General features: G+C 40.2%; 1 protein-coding gene across 1 annotated transcript in view; it reads right to left on the minus strand.

Annotated features, from left to right (window-relative positions):
* The window catches only part of LOC115458626 (thioredoxin domain-containing protein 11-like), a gene marked incomplete at its 5' end in the record, with an annotated part of 41,100 nt that overhangs the window by 1,431 nt on the left and 23,430 nt on the right, over positions 1 to 16,239 (minus strand). The window contains 3 exon segments of the mRNA XM_030188469.1: positions 9,939 to 10,019; positions 15,302 to 15,411; positions 15,833 to 15,978. Coding sequence (XP_030044329.1) covers positions 9,939 to 10,019; positions 15,302 to 15,411; positions 15,833 to 15,978 — 337 coding nt within the window.

Here is a 16,239-nt window from a genome sequence, read left to right on the forward strand (position 1 = left end):
TATCTGCAGACACGTAGGTACAGTAGTATTCTAACTGGCTCCTGTGTTAGAGTTTATGGAGATTCCCGGTTATAGAATTGCCCCCTTAGTATCTCTTATAGAAATCTTTTTCATTATTATAAAATATTTTGCAAGGAAATAGTTCAAGTGCATTATATTACACAGTTTTCATTAAATTCTGTTCATAATTAGATTGTAAGCTCTGTCGAGCAGCGACTGTCTCTTCATGTTCAAGTGTACAGCGCTGCATACGTCTAGTAGCGCTTTAGAAATAAGTAGTAGTAGTAACTACCTAAAAAATAAAGTAGCAATGAGAGTACAATTAGTAATCCACCACTCAAAGGCTCATAGTGCACTTGCTACTATACAGGAACCATTCTTGCCAAATATAAAGATAGTTGTGGGTGTTACAGAAAAGGTTTATTTCTATATACCATACTTGACTTCATATATTTTAGTGGAATAAACCATATAAAAGAGGAAAAGAGTACAGTAAAGGTTAGTGAAAAAGTTCCCCCTCAACCCCCCCCCCCTCCCTCCATCATTCCTAGTCCTCCCAGCCCCTAGTGGGGGGTAGGAACAATCACTGTCACTCCTGCTCCATTGGGTTTAGGGTTCAAAATGATAGCCTTGCAAAATACTCCCTTTGCCAACTTGACCCTTAGAGGGATCTGGGTACTGTTTTGAAACCAGGCATGGATGATGCAAAAACTGGAGATGGCGCCTGCCCACTCACTGTCCAGGATGGGGGGGGGGGGGGCAGAGTTGGAAACTGTAGATAGCCCCTTTAATAGTTTCCCTAAAGATAGGTACTAATTTGCAATTTAGCTTGTTTCCCTATTGAAATGCAGGGTAACTTCAAAGCTATTCTATCAATATTATATAGTGCTGAACTGCAATAATGTCATTTCAGACTTCATCAAGTATATTGTTTGCAAGTTCAAGCTTGTGGGGTGGGTAAATACTTCTCTATGGCTCAAAACTATAAGGGCAAGCTAATACATTGTTTCCTACCACTGGGCAGCTCACAAATCAACCTACACAATAAAAGAGATAAACAGTAACAAACACAACTACAATATTGCAAATACTGACATCAATCCCATGCATGTTCAAACAACTACATCTTCAATAACTTACTGAATTGAACCTTGCTACTACACAGTCTCAAATACCCTGGTAGTTTGTTCCAAATTTGTGGACCTGCTATTGAGAATGCAGTGTGTATCAGCATATATTAGTTTGCAATTTAACATTTGCTTCAAATTTTCAAACTGCAAGGATCTAACAGGTTGGTATTCCTGAATTACATTTTTAAGATATTGGGGAACACAATCTGAGTACAATGCTTGGTGTACCAACTGTACCGCCTTGTACTGTACTCAAGCGTGGCCTGGCAACTAATGCAAGGAGTATAAAATTGGAAATGCTCAAACTGGGACACACCCGCCAACAATTTAGCAGAAGCATTTTGTATCACTTGCAATGCCTGTATTTTTGATTTTGATAAACCCAAATACAGCGCATTGCAGAAATCACTACGAGAAATTGCCAAATTTTGTACCACTGATCGAAAATCACATTGTGATAACATAGGTCGCAACTTTGCTAACAAATGAAGCTGAAAAAAAATGCTGACTTAATCACCTGTAGTATTTGGATCCTTCATCAACAATACAGGATTCAGGATTACGTGCATACTGTACTGGTTAACACATCACTCAAGCTCACAGACAGACATTGTAATGTAGTATGATAAAAATTGTCAGTTATTGATTTTGCCAGAAAATGTACATATATATTTATATAAAAAATATATAGTACAAAGACTTCTTGGAGCATTATCAGAAAAACTGGTCTGACCTTCACCCTCCACCTGAAGACCAGTGATAGTATCCACCCAGCCAGTTCTATTGTTACAAGCTATCACCACATCTCCAAAGAACAAAGTCTGCAATCACAGAGCCTGGAGTTAAACTCACAGACCATAACCCACCTAATCTGCCAAAATAAAAGCCCATCTACTCCCAATGACTATTTTTATCCTGTCAAATATGGGTGTGTAATACAGCTGATCAGGGGCGTAGCCAGACAACAGATTTTGGGTGGGCCTGGGCAAGAAGTGTTCTCCCTCCCCCCCAACCACAAAAAAAATCTCAGCTGACGGGAAAACACTTCTTTCCACCTTGGCAGTCTGCAGCAGGCTTACGCTGAAAACTGAGCATGTGCAGGTGCCAGTATCATGGAGAGTAGCGGTTTCATTACCATCAGGGGAAAGTCTTCAGCTGGCAGAGCTTGGGATCCCCACCAGCTACTGCTAAACAGGTGCTACTGATGGGTGGGCCTGAGCCCTAAATGGATGGGCCCAGGCCCATTGAGGCTACGCCACTGCAGCAGATAGCCAGCCAGGTACTCTTTTTATTTTTTTTGTTACATTTGTACCCCGCGCTTTCCCACTCATGGCAGGCTCAATGCGGCAGGCAATGGAGGGTTAAGTGACTTGCCCAGAGTCACAAGGAGCTGCCTGTGCCGGGAATCGAACTCAGTTCCTCAGTTCCCCAGGACCAAAGTCCACCACCCTAACCACTAGGCCACTCCTCCACTCTTATGATGTAATTTAAACATGGGACCATGCTCCATCTCAAAACTAGACAGGACTAGTTTTCAGCTATCCCTGAGTTTTCTTTGCATGAATACACCCCCCCCCCCCCCAACACCTGACCTCATCCTATTGGCCCAGCAAGAAATTATGAAACTTGGAACACAGTCCACCGCCCCCCCCCCCCCCCAACCCCATCTTCTCCCTGGGCCCTGCCTGCTGGATTATCTACACCTCTCTGAAATCTCTCTGGGACATGCCAGGTTCCATTCTCAACAAATCTGCCAAAAAGACTTCTTTTCCAGCAAAGAGCTCCTTCACCACTTCAGCCAGCAGCAGAAAGAACTCATCTGAATCTCAACCAAAGACCATCCAACTACAGAGAAAAGAGCTCCTTCACCACTCCAGCCAGCAGCAGAAAGAATTCACCTGAGCCTCAATCAAAGTGAGTTACTATTAATCCAGCCTAATTAATAATTCAGAATTTCTAACATTTATCTTGTGGCACATTGTCTTTGTGTAAAATCCCTAAAAACTGCCTTCTTACATTACTGCATTTCCTGTATTGGAAATAAACTTTATTAATAAAAATCTGGTCCTTATGTTCTGAGAACATGTCCTTAAATCTTATACAATGCAGGTTAATGTAATTCCCCAAAAATACAAATACATCCCTTTATCAGTAAGAGCTCCCTCATCCTTTCCTACAAACATCAATTCAATTTTACAAAAATTTCGAATTAATCTATTCAAATACATCCATCTTTTAACAGCTGACGTATAATCAAACAATCCATCCATCCATCCAAATCTACGTGGATTGGATAGAAAAATTTTGTATCGGCATAGATCCTGTACTCTACCCGTAAATTCCTAAAAACTAACCAGCGAGGCCATATAGATGTTAAACAGTAAGGCACAAAGTGCAGAGTCTTGTGGCACTCCCTTGGTAACTGGCTGTATTATAGATACTTCTCCCTTACTGATAACTTGCATTTGATGACCCTTCAAAAAAGAAGCAAACCAATTCCACACTGCTCCTCCAATCCCTTTTAAGCTTTATTAACAAAAGATCAATATCAACTGTGGCAAACGCCGATGACACATCCAAAGAGACAAAACAAAATGTATGACCCTCATCAATCCTTGCTTTAATACATCTACATGTTTTCTCAGCGTAATATCATTCAATTTTATCAGACTTCTATGTTCCAGTTCTTGGGGAATCTTTTTCAGACAAAACATTGTCTGGATAATTTTAGGTCACAAGGGACAGAAGCCAAATTATTAACTGGTAAAGTGAGCATTGTGGGGAAGAAGTGTATTCTTAAAGTTTGGACCCAAGAACATCCCCCTTCTTTTTGGTGTTGGCGAAATGTTCCACACCCTTATGTTGTTGGAATTACAGGAAGCAAGATAGTCTTTAAAACATGCTATCCATATAAACAAGTCTTTCCCCAAGAGCCCGCAGCTTAGTGTTGAATAAATTGGGAAGTATTACACCAAACAACAAAATTTGAACCCTAACTGCAGTTACTGTTCAATCATGGGGCGGGGATTAGGTCACAAGGGACAGAAGCCAAATTATTAACTGGTAAAGTGAGCATTGTGGGGAAGAAGTGTATTCTTAAAGTTTGGACCCAAGAACATCCCCCTTCTTTTTGGTGTTGGCGAAATGTTCCACACCCTTATGTTGTTGGAATTACAGGAAGCAAGATAGTCTTTAAAACATGCTATCCATATAAACAAGTCTTTCCCCAAGAGCCCGCAGCTTAGTGTTGAATAAATTGGGAAGTATTACACCAAACAACAAAATTTGAACCCTAACTGCAGTTACTGTTCAATCATGGGGCGGGGATACTGGGCGGGGGTAAAACCTTCCACACGTGGCTGGAATTGTTGAGGAGAATATGGGAGGTCAATGTATTAGGAGATATTCTGTTTAGTGGTATAGGGTGTGGGTTTACTGTTATTACCTCGTTTGTGTTCATTTTGCTGACCACTTAAACCCAGAAAGTCAATGCTGAGCCATGTCTGGGCTTCAGCACTGACTTTCTAGTTTTGCGGAGTCAGCTAAAGCATAGTCGGTTAAGTGTGATATTCAACATTTAACTGGGTATGGGCCACCACATAAAAGTCAGTCCTATTTATGCAGTTACATGCTGAATATCAGCACATAACTGTCCAAGTTCCAACTATGCCCCCAAAATAGACAGCTTTAAGAGAAGGCACTAACTGGTTAATTGATGTTTGGGGTTAACTGGTCATTTTCAGTAAGTGATTTAACCGACCAGGAGCTGTTTCTGGCTGGTTAAATTGCTTTGAATATTGACCTAAAAATGTTTATTTCATTTTTTTTTTTGTTACATTTGTACCCCGCGCTTTCCCACTCATGGCAGGCTCAATGCAGCTTACATGGGGCAATGGAGGGTTCAGTGACTTGCCCAGAGTCACAAGAAGCTGCCTGTGCCTGAAGTGGGAATCGAACTCAGTTCCTCAGGACCAAAGTCCACCACTCTAACCACTAGGCCACTCCTCCACTGTTGCTACTATTTGAGATTCTACATGGAATATTGCTATTTCACTAGCAACATTCCATGTAGAAGTCGGCCCTTGCAGATCACCAATGTGGCCGCACAGGCTTCTGCTTCTGTGAGTCTGACGTCACAGAAGCAGAAGCCTGCGCAGCTTTCTACATGGAATATTGCTAGTGGAATAGCAACATTCCATGTAGAATCTCCAATAGTAGCAACATTCCAGGTAGAATCTCCAATAGTATCTATTTTGTTTTTGTTACATTTGTACCCTGCACTTTCCCACTCATGGCAGGCTCAATGCGGCTTACATGGGGCAATGAAGTGTTAAGTGACTTGCCCAGAGTCACAAGGAGCTGCCTGTGCCTGAAGTGGGAATCGAACTCAGTTCCTCAGGAACAAAGTCCACCACCCTAACCACTAGGCCACTCCTCCACTCCATGTTTATGTCTACTGCAAACTTTATCTAGACACAAAATGTTTTTGTGTTTTGAATTGTTTAGTGAATGGTTCAATAAAGATGATTTGATAGTTGGTGGGGAGGGATTTATATGTTGTATAAAAATTGAACTGTATATGATTATCTGCAGTTGTATTGTTAATTTGTTTAATAAAAATGTTAAAAAGAATAAGTGTTTCCCCAAGAGCACCAGCATGCGCTAGTGGCTTGATGGCTCCTGAAGAGAAAAGAAAACTTCAGCTATGAATTGGCGTTATCTTTCCAGCTTATGAGGTTAAACGCAAGCTGTGTTGCAAAATCTGACTAGGAGGCTCATAGATAAACTGAGCGGGCTGAAGTTAAGACCCAAAGTAGTGAACTAGATTAGACATTGTTTGACAGATGAAGGAGGGTGGTGGTAAATAGAATCCACTCAGCCAAATGAACAGTGAGTAGTGAAGTACCTCAAAGATCGATACTGGGGCCAAATCTATTCGGCATATCTGTGAGCGATATTACCAAAGGGTCAAAATAGAAAGTTAGCCTTTTGAGGATGACCCAGTGACCAAGATTTACAACAGAGTGAACATTCTGGAGGGAGTGGATGGCTAGCTTGAGAAGTGATCTACAAAAATTAGAAGAATGATCTAATATTTGGCACTTAAAATTGAATGTGAAAACATACAGAGTGACTTCTTGGAACAGAAAATGCAACGGAATTTTACGTGCTAGGAGGCAAGAGGCTGATATCCACAGACTGGGAGAGGGACCTTTGAGGATAAGTGTCCGAGGAGCTCAAGCCAGTGCTGCTCAACTGCATACAGAAAGGCATAACCAGCAGAGAAAGAAGATATTAATGCCCTTGTACCCATCATATGAACTGAATTTGAAGGTTGTAGACCTAGGAGTACCACAAAATACTTTTTCACAGAGATGACAGTGGATGCCTGAAATACCCTCTTAGGGGTGGTGCTGAAGACAAAAAACTGCGCCAGAATTAAAAAAAAACTCAAGGGATAAATACAGCATATTCCTATACAGAAAGAGGATGGAACCAAAACAAAACTTAAATGACCTCATAGTAGTTAATGTGGTGTAATGGCAGTAGTGGTGCTTACAGGGCAACTCTAGTACTTGGGAAGTAAGACCAGCACCAGGAAGACTTCTACAGTAGAGAATGACACGGGACGAGGAAAAACCCTGTCCCCGTGTCATTCTCTACTTTGAAGGTAGTTAATGAATTGGATAGTTATTTATGTTCTAGTGGTGCAGATGATGATGTTTTCGTTGTTTGGAAAAACAAGCAAAAGTGCTTTCCTGCTACCAGCACATCTTCTGAGAAGACATTTTCTATTGGAAGAAGGACTGTGGAAGATGGGAGAGCTAGACTGACTCCTGAGATTGTAAATGACTTATTATTCATCCACAGATTAAAAAACCACAACAATGCTTCGTAGGATATATTTCTCCCCCGCTAGGGCATATAGAATGGGTTGTATTTTGTACCCCTTGATAATTTTAACAGGGTGGACTAGGGTTCTTTAAGGTAGTTGAAGTCAGCTAATGTTGGGGTTGGAAGGGTAGAGGGTGCTGGTGGAGGGGTTATCGTTTTTTTATTTTGTGATTTATAAACAACAGTTGCATAGAATATGGTTCCTTTTTACACTTTAATAGAAAGATTTAAATATAAAATCATAAGTGTTTGAGGAGGACAGGGCCCGCAGGGACAAACTTTCCCCATGTCATTCTCTGTTCTACAGTCTGTCCCAAAAATAGCAAAGACAGACTAGGATCAACCATATATAGTTTTATTAAGTTTTGTTGGACAGACTAGATGGGCCGTACAGGCCTTTATCTGCTATCATTTACTACGAGCTGCTTTGGATGTATTTGCATGCTTTGTGCCTTACTAACTTGCAATGCAGTAAGAAAATAGTACAGTAACGGGAAAATTAACACACTGCCAAGTTCACAAAAAGCAGCACCAGGTGAAACAATATTTGAGCCAGCTTCCCTAATTCTCAGCTCGATACTCAAACCACTGGGCAACTCCACAGGCAGGGTTTATTTAACTGATGGGCCTTAAGACAATTTTTGGAAACAGAACCAATTAGAGTTTACTATGACAAGAATATGAATACTTAATCAACATTTTCTAGTTTCTTATTCTCAGTCATTATTTGAATAGTTGTGTAATTGTTCTTTCACACTGAAGGTGTACAGTATATTGTGTAGATCAGTTTAACATTTTTTAACTTTAGTTTATTGATACTTGTTATACCGCCTTTCAATACAAATAAGTTGAGGAAACAATGAGCATAATGTAACTAATCTAGGGGAAGTTAATTAGCAGTTAACAATATGGAAAACAGAGAAGGGAAGCAAACATCACTGAACACCTCTACCCAACATCACCCCATATGCATTCTCAAAGTAGAAAGGCTTACATCCCTTTTTGAATTTCTCATCTCAGCTCTTAAATAGGCAGGCAAAGCATTCCAAAGCGAACAAGGCCAACTGATGTGCTGATTCAAGCTCAGATGGGATGGTAGGGGAACATAACAAAGATTATTATTCTGTGATCTAGTTGGATAAGAGGACAGGGGAAGAGTGGGGGAGTGGCCTAGTGGTTAGGGTGGTGGACTTTGGTCCTGGGGAACTGAGGAACTGAGTTTGATTCCCACTTCAGGCACAGGCAGCTCCTTGTGACTCTGGGCAAGTCACTTAACCCTCCATTGCCCCATGTAAGCCGCATTGAGCCTGCCATGAGTGGGAAAGCGCAGGGTATAAATGTAACAAAAATAAAATAGATATTATTGGAGATTCTACATGGAATGTTGCTACTATTGGAGATTGTACATGGAATGTTGCTACTATTTGAGATTCTATATGGAATGTTGCTACTATTTGAGATTCTACATGGAATGTTGCTATTCTACTAGCAACATTCCATGTAGAAAGCTGCGCAGGCTTCTGTTTCTGTGAGTCTGACGTCCTTGATCTGCAAGGGCCGACTTCTACATGGAATGTTGCTAGTGGAATAGCAACATTCCATGTAGAATCTCAAATAGTAGCAACAGTGGAGGAGTGGCCTAGTGGTTAGGGTGGTGGACTTTGGTCCTGGGGAACTGAGGACCTGAGTTCGATTCCTACTTCAGGCACAGGCAGCTCCTTGTGACTCTGGGCAAGTCAAGTAACCCTCCATTGCCCCAGGTAAGCCGCATTGAGCCTGCCATGAGTGGGAAAGCACGGGGTACAAATGTAACAAAAAAAAAAATAAAAATGATGAACTGCCAAATAAGACTGAAGGTTCCGATAAAGCCTTATAAGTTAGGTGCAACATTTTGAAATGGCCCCAACAGCTGACCAGGAGCCAATTCAGAAAACAACAGGGGAGAAATATAATCATAGCTCCTATCTGTACACAGCAGCCTGACTGAAGAATTTTGTACACATTCTGAAGACGCTCAAGACTTTGCCAACTTAATGCCACAATAGAGTATGTTACCAAATTCCCAAGTGGCTTAAAACAAGAGACTGTATCAATACACTCAAGTTTCCTTTACCAAACAAGGCTGAATAGAATGCAATTGGCATAAAGAAAAATAACACGTCCTAACCACAGCCACAACTTGAGCTTCTTAAGTATGGAATTTAGGGCAGCCTGGGATCTTGAGTGAATCTGCTAGCTTTACTGGAGAGCCTAAAAGAACTAGAGCCACCTTTGGTTGAAAGACCTGTGATTCATATCCTGAAATGTATTTTGTAGATAAGAGAATGTGAAAAACATAGAAGGCTGTGAAAGAATTCTACACAGCACTCTACTAGCTACTGGCTTATTTGTACCACTATTTACAAGCATTTTATCCAGAAAGTAATATTTTAGGCACACAGTAGTTCAGTTTGTTCCTAGTAAGAATCTGTCTTACAGTTTACAATTCCTTTTAGAATATGAGTTTCTGTAATAAGAATACTAAAAATATAGAAATCTACACAGGTATTTAATTTAATTTTTGTTACATTTGTACCCCGCGCTTTCCCACTCATGGCAGGCTCAATGTGGCTTACATGGGGCAATGGAGGGTTAATTTACTTGCCCAGAGTCACAAGGAGCTACCTGTGCCTGAAGTGGGAATCGAACTCAGTTCCCCAGGACCAAAGTCCACCACCCTAACCACTAGGCCACTCCTCCACGCAAATGTCACTTTTCTTCTTTTGTAATGTTGCTTAAATCAGGTATGACACAATCTTTTACATTTCAACTCTTTAGTGGCCCAAACAGTAAAAATACTTTTCCCCTTCTTCCTCCCAATCCCTGTTATTTGTACACAATTCAATGCAGATAAAAATATCATAGTTGCTTTACCTGTTGTATGGGAAAAACAAAATGGTTGGAAGACGGTCCACCATAAATTCCCAGGGAAGATCGTTTTGTGCTACATTAATCCTGCAAATACATAAAGTTGTTAAATCTACCTTTAAAACATCATAAAGCAAATAAAGCCTGGCAGGTCTGGATGGACTCCCTCCATTTTTTCTTTCAAATCCCAAGAAGGAGGAACACAATACAATAATAAATCAAAATGATGACAGAGAGCTCAACAAATGGGCAGACACGATGGTCTTTATCTACCATCACCTAATACGTTACTATGTAATGAACAGATCCTACTTTGAGCACTTGTGTATTTATGTCCAACCCATAAATTAAGCAACAAAATTAACATTCAACTGCCTTTGATCATGATATGAGCCCTGAGGCCTCTTTCAAGTTTTTCATTTTCTTGGTGTTCTGCCAACCAGCTATTGCATCTTCTATCATTTGTCTCTAGGCAGACAACTTTCTGTCATCATAAGTTCCAACTCAGTCTCTGCTTGTGACTGTGGTCTGTGTCAGTTATATATGTGCATGTTTTATTTTATGCAACCATGAGCTAGTTATTTAACTTTCCTGCTTACAAAATCTTGTTTTCTCTCATTACACAACCAACAATATGAGCAGCGAAAATCAGTGAGCTACAGATAATTAATACGTATGTTGAGAATAATTCCAAGCTTTGTAATAAATGATTTAACAACTTTTCTATTTAAAATTGTTTTTCCTATTATTTTTGTTTTATGTATAATTTTGTTTTAAAATTGTGGCATTGTAGAAATAGCTACTTTCAGTCTTTAGTAAGCCACCTTGCAGCCATTGGGCTAAACAGCAGACTTTATGTAATGTCTGAATGGGCATGTTATAAGGTAGTGGCCAATGGCATGACAGTTATATCTCTTGAAATTATTTCCTGCATCTCTAGCTACAGAATCACTTTAAGTTCGAAGTACTCTGAGCATGAAAAGATTCTAATGCACTTAATAGATACTAAAGGCATTTTGGGGCTGATGCAATAAGCCATGCTACCCATTAGTACAGTGATTTACTCTTGATTTTCTGGCGCTAATCTTACTACCAATGCAGGAAGAAAGATTAGCAAGGGAAGATCAGCATAAAATCACTGTGTTAAAGCGTAGCGCAGAGAGCATGCAAAATGCATAATAAAGCATTCCTACTGTTAATTTTTTTTTGAACTACACTAAACTCTAGCACATGTTTTTTATTTTTAGCACCAAATCTTTATACCAGCTCAAGGTTAGCATAAAGATGCACTGCAAGAGCAGAGGGTAATATCAGGTGAAGTGCAGCACTTCACCTCAGAGATCACCAGGGTGAGCCCCATGCAGATCCCACAAATGTCCCTGGTGGCCCAAGTGGGACCCACCATCCCCCAACTCCACAAATGTTGGTGGCCCACGTTCCCCTTCCCAACCTCAAAAATGTCCCTGGTGGGGTTAGAGGTTACAATGATTCCCTTATTTGGCAGACTGATTCTGTGTGGTGTGTCCTGATAGCACCATATGCACTCAGGCATCACCATTTTTCAAGATGGCAGTACAGAGACAGGAGCGAGTAGGCATTACTCCTGCTTCAAACTTTGAGGTGGGGGAGGGGGAGAATCTGTGTGGGTCAACTTAAGTTCCCAGGATATTTTTGGTAGGGCTGGGGACAAGAGGCCATCTTGGATTCTGTGTGGGATCAGGGTCGGTGGGGGATCCAGGGCCTACAAGGAACATTTGCAGGATGGGTTGGGGAGGGGAACCCAGCCTGTTTTTTTATAAATCCCCCTTCCTGTTAGCATGTGAGCCAATACCCATCACACTGTGACAGAGAGGGAGATGTTCATTCCTGATGCAGTAAAAAGCAGCATCTCATTACAATGGTGTGCACTGTTTTCTCTGACAGTGCATACCTCTTAATTCAGCAGTAATCAGCATATCATTAGTTTACTGCATCAGGAGTCAAAATATTTTTTTTAGCACATGCATTAGAACGCTGTGTGCTGGAGCTCAACAGAGTGTAGTAACGCATGGCTTTCTGCATCAAGTGCTTAGTCTTTTACCTGAATAAAAAAGCACTGGCTCTCCTAAGTTTATCTGCCTAATAATATTTATGGACGTTTCCTCCAGGAACTTGTTCAACCCTTTTTTGAATCTTGCTATGTTGGTCGCCTTTGACCATGTCCCCCAGCAACAGAATCCACGGCTTATGAACACACCTATTTTATAAAATAATGTACAGAGATTGCATCTGTGTTTCCAGAAATGCCTACATGCAGACTATAAAAAAGTAAGCACTATCTTGCAGTGCACCTACTTTTTGTGTGTCATTTTATAAGAGCCATTTTCTACCCCTTTAGTGTTCAACTATGAAAGGGTATATATAAACAATCCTAAGGAAATTTGAAAGTGTAGAGATAAGCAAGAACTACCAGCTAAATCAAGGGTAAACAAGAATGCCACAAATCTTGTCTGGCAAAGACTTCCTGTGTAATCACGTAACAGGAGATCAAGTGGAGAATGTCGAGACAGTGTCATCTGATAACTGATCAACCAAAATCCAGTGTAAATTGGGGAATATTATAGTAACTTTTACACAGACCCCCCAAAGAGTATGACATCATCAGTAAAGGCTCATCTAGTCTGTCCTGGTTCATTTGTGGTACAATGCCATAAGGCTCAGTTGATCCTTGGCTTTCTTCACACTGTTTTTTTTAATTATGTGCTTCTTCAATTGTTACTGTTTTTGACTTCACTCTTTCTGTAAAAACAAAGTTTCTAATACTGCTTCTGAGTTCAACCACTGGAACCTCAGACTATAAATTCTTTCCTCTGTAAAACATTTGTCTCTTGTGTATTATTTACATCTTTAAGGAATGTAATATTTCTATATTATATCACCCCTTCTGCCTCTATGACAAGCTTTTCAAAATCTCTTTTAGCCTTTCTTATCAATGTTTTGCATCTAACCTACCAATGTGTATGCTGCTTCCTGTTAATTGTTTTTATTATAACAGGGATCAACACTTTATTTATTTGGATTTTGCTCACACCTTTTTCAGTAGTAGCTCAAGGGGAGTTACATTCAGGTACACTGGGTATTGTCCCTGTCTCTGGAAGGCTCACAATCTAATTTTATACCCGAGGCAATGGAGGGTTAAGTGACTTGCCCAAGATCACAAGGAGCAGCAGTAGGATTTGAACCAGGCACCCCTGGATGTCAAAAGCCTAGTGCTCTAACCAGTAGGCTACTTCTTCAACTCCACAACTGACCATGTGCCACAAAAACACAGCTATCATTCATTATCCAAGACATCTGACATACCAACAGCACTGAAACTCTGAAATTAGATCCAGACATTGCACCTGCCCCCTCCCCCCCCCCCAAGACGTGTAACATTCATTTCATATAACCAGATCGTGGTTCTGAGAGATAAATAAGTAAATAAGCAAACACAAATAAAAAGCTTCTATCCCCAAACAGAAGTTGTCTTAATTAAAATCTAAAAGCAGTTATTTCTACTGCTATCCAGATAAGAAACATGATCAGACAACTTCTGTGGCAGAGATAGATTGATACATTGTTCATCGATTAAAAACCTCTTGATAACTCCACCTTAAAGTGGCTTATATAAAACTAATTAAAAAATAAATATATCCAAACATACTCAAAACAATAATATGCGATCTTCTGTATCCTTAATATCATACAACAAAGAACTACTTGACCACATCCCTGACTACATACTCCACTCACATGAAGGTACATTTTTGTACCTAGAGCAATGGAGGGTTAAGTGACTTTCTCAGGGTCACAAGGAGCTGCAGTGTTCTCAGCCCACTGCACTAATCCATTAGGCTACTCCTCAAGATAAACTGATGCACAAATTACAGCTCTCCAAACACCTGTACAAACAAGCAGGCCTTAATCAATTTCCTGAACTGCAGATAGTTTTTCTTTAATCTCTCTAGGGAGATTGTTCCAAATTTAGCACAAAGCAAAAAGCACCACCCCGAGTCACCCTCAATCTAATTTGCAAGTATCAAGGAACCACCAACTCCTCCTTTTGAGAGGATCACAATGAGTGATTGTAAACTTGTTGGCTAGCCTAGCTCACCAGATATCCAGTTCACTCACTGACAAACTGCCTCAAGTTTTGTGTCATACAGCTTTGCAAACAAAATCTCTACCTTAACAGAACTGTACAACTGAGATGGCTGATTTAATAGCTTGGTGATTATGCAGAATTGTTAGAGTTAAAACAAATCCACATAGAAAAGTACACTGTGTTACAGTAATGTACTTTAAGTACTGGCAAGATGCTTGGATCAGTAACAGTGTTAAACTGCATGCACAATCTGCCTTTTTGTTTAAGGAAAACAAAGGTCTCAAACTATGGATCCTAAAATTAAAAGTTATTACAACTACTTTGACTTTTTCAAGCACTTTGATAATTTTCTGATGCAGATTTGACCAAAGAAAACTGTGAAATGTATACAAGAGGGTGCTTTATCTCAGCTTCAGATTCCCATGATGCCTTGCAGTGGTGTCATCACATGACACAGTGTGGGAAAAGTCAAATAAAAAAAAGAAAGAGAGCCTCAGTACCACTAAAGATCTTATTCAAAAACTACTTTTCCCCATTCTGTGCCCATGGAAACAAATCCTGATTGAATAAGACACTGTTTTATTTCAGTAACTGAAACAGAAAAAAACCAGATGACTACAGGATTCTGCAGAAACATGCAACAATCAACAGAGACATGCCGTGATACTTTAAATGATTTCTCCATGCTTTTGTGAATAATGGCTGTGTATGCCATGAATCAATTATGATACATTACCAATGGCATCATAATACAATAGTACCATGGAATTCTACCCAAAACTATGTAATTTATAAGGTAAGCAAAACAGATTGAAAGCGGAACAAATTACAGAGCATGCAAGAGAGAATAAAGAAGACAAATGTTCATTTTACATGTTATCTGAAGTGTATAAAGCAGAAAAATATATTTGTATGTGACATTCCTTTTGCGGCAATGTAAATATTTCTCAAGACTCTTGGTGTTTCAAATTTCTTCAGTTCAGCTTGGAATTATATCTAAAATACACTCAGTTCTGCTCTATCAACAAACCTATGATCATTTATGCTGCTTTTGTCAGCTCTTCTCATAGTTCATCAGTTACAACACCTAAGGGTTCCACGTCTAATTTGGCAACCAGAAAAGTCCATTACAACTCTACAAAGATACGGCACATACACGTGAAACACGACGCCTTAAAAGTAAAACTGGTCAAAGGCACTGGTGTTGAGTATTTTCATACAAAACCCAAAAAGGTGCACTCACCTTGCCACAGTGAAGTTGGCTGATGGGAGCAAACGAGCCAGCCGAATAAAGACGTGATTGAGGGCTGTGCAGAATCCACACCATGGAGCATAATACTGAAGCAGCACATCCTGAGGAACAGGGAGGGCAGGCAAAAGAAAAGCTGTTAACTGCAGCAGCCTTGATGGAACTAACAGGAAAATACAGAGGGAGTCATCCACAGCATTGGAGGACACACACTGGATGACCACTGCAGCTGAAGTAATCAATTCAGATTAATTGTTCACACTGGTGTGCTAGAAATGATAGATTTCCTAATGTAGTGCACTCTGCATGACCAGTGGAAAAGCATTGATCTAGCCAGTGTTGTAGAAATTTACGCTGTTGAAATATTTTGTATTCTTTTTCTTTTATACCTTGTTCAGTACTTAGGGAGCAGTCAGAGAATGCCCTTTGAAATTAATATTATATCCCGAAGGAAAAGCTGCACAGTCCTCACTTGCAAACTATCAATGTCAATGGTCTCACACACACAAGGAATTCAAACAATACCTTTGTGCTTGATAACACCACTTGATGGAAGGTGCGGGTTGTAACTTCGGTGATCATGTGGTGCTTAGTTTCATGAATGTGAGAGCTGCTGACAAGCTCTCTTTTCAATGGGCTATAGATGGTGCTGAAGTTTTGAATAAACGTCTCTAAAATAAAGCAGAGAAAATACAACAGATTCGCTGGAGTGCAGCGCCTGAGAAGTCATCTTTGAAACGGCCCCCACCAAGACAAGAAAAACACCACTAAAGTGGAGGAACAAGTCACAAGGAAAAACAATAGAGTAGGGTGTCTGATGGCACTTCCAACATCAAAAACAACGCAACGATGTTGACTCTAATCTAGAAGAGAGTTTATTGTGGTTAATACACCTCTAGGACTCAACACGGTGCCATGTTTCGGCATTTCTG

This window comes from Microcaecilia unicolor, unplaced genomic scaffold (assembly GCF_901765095.1).
Source record: "Microcaecilia unicolor unplaced genomic scaffold, aMicUni1.1, whole genome shotgun sequence".
NCBI lineage: Eukaryota > Metazoa > Chordata > Amphibia > Gymnophiona > Siphonopidae > Microcaecilia > Microcaecilia unicolor.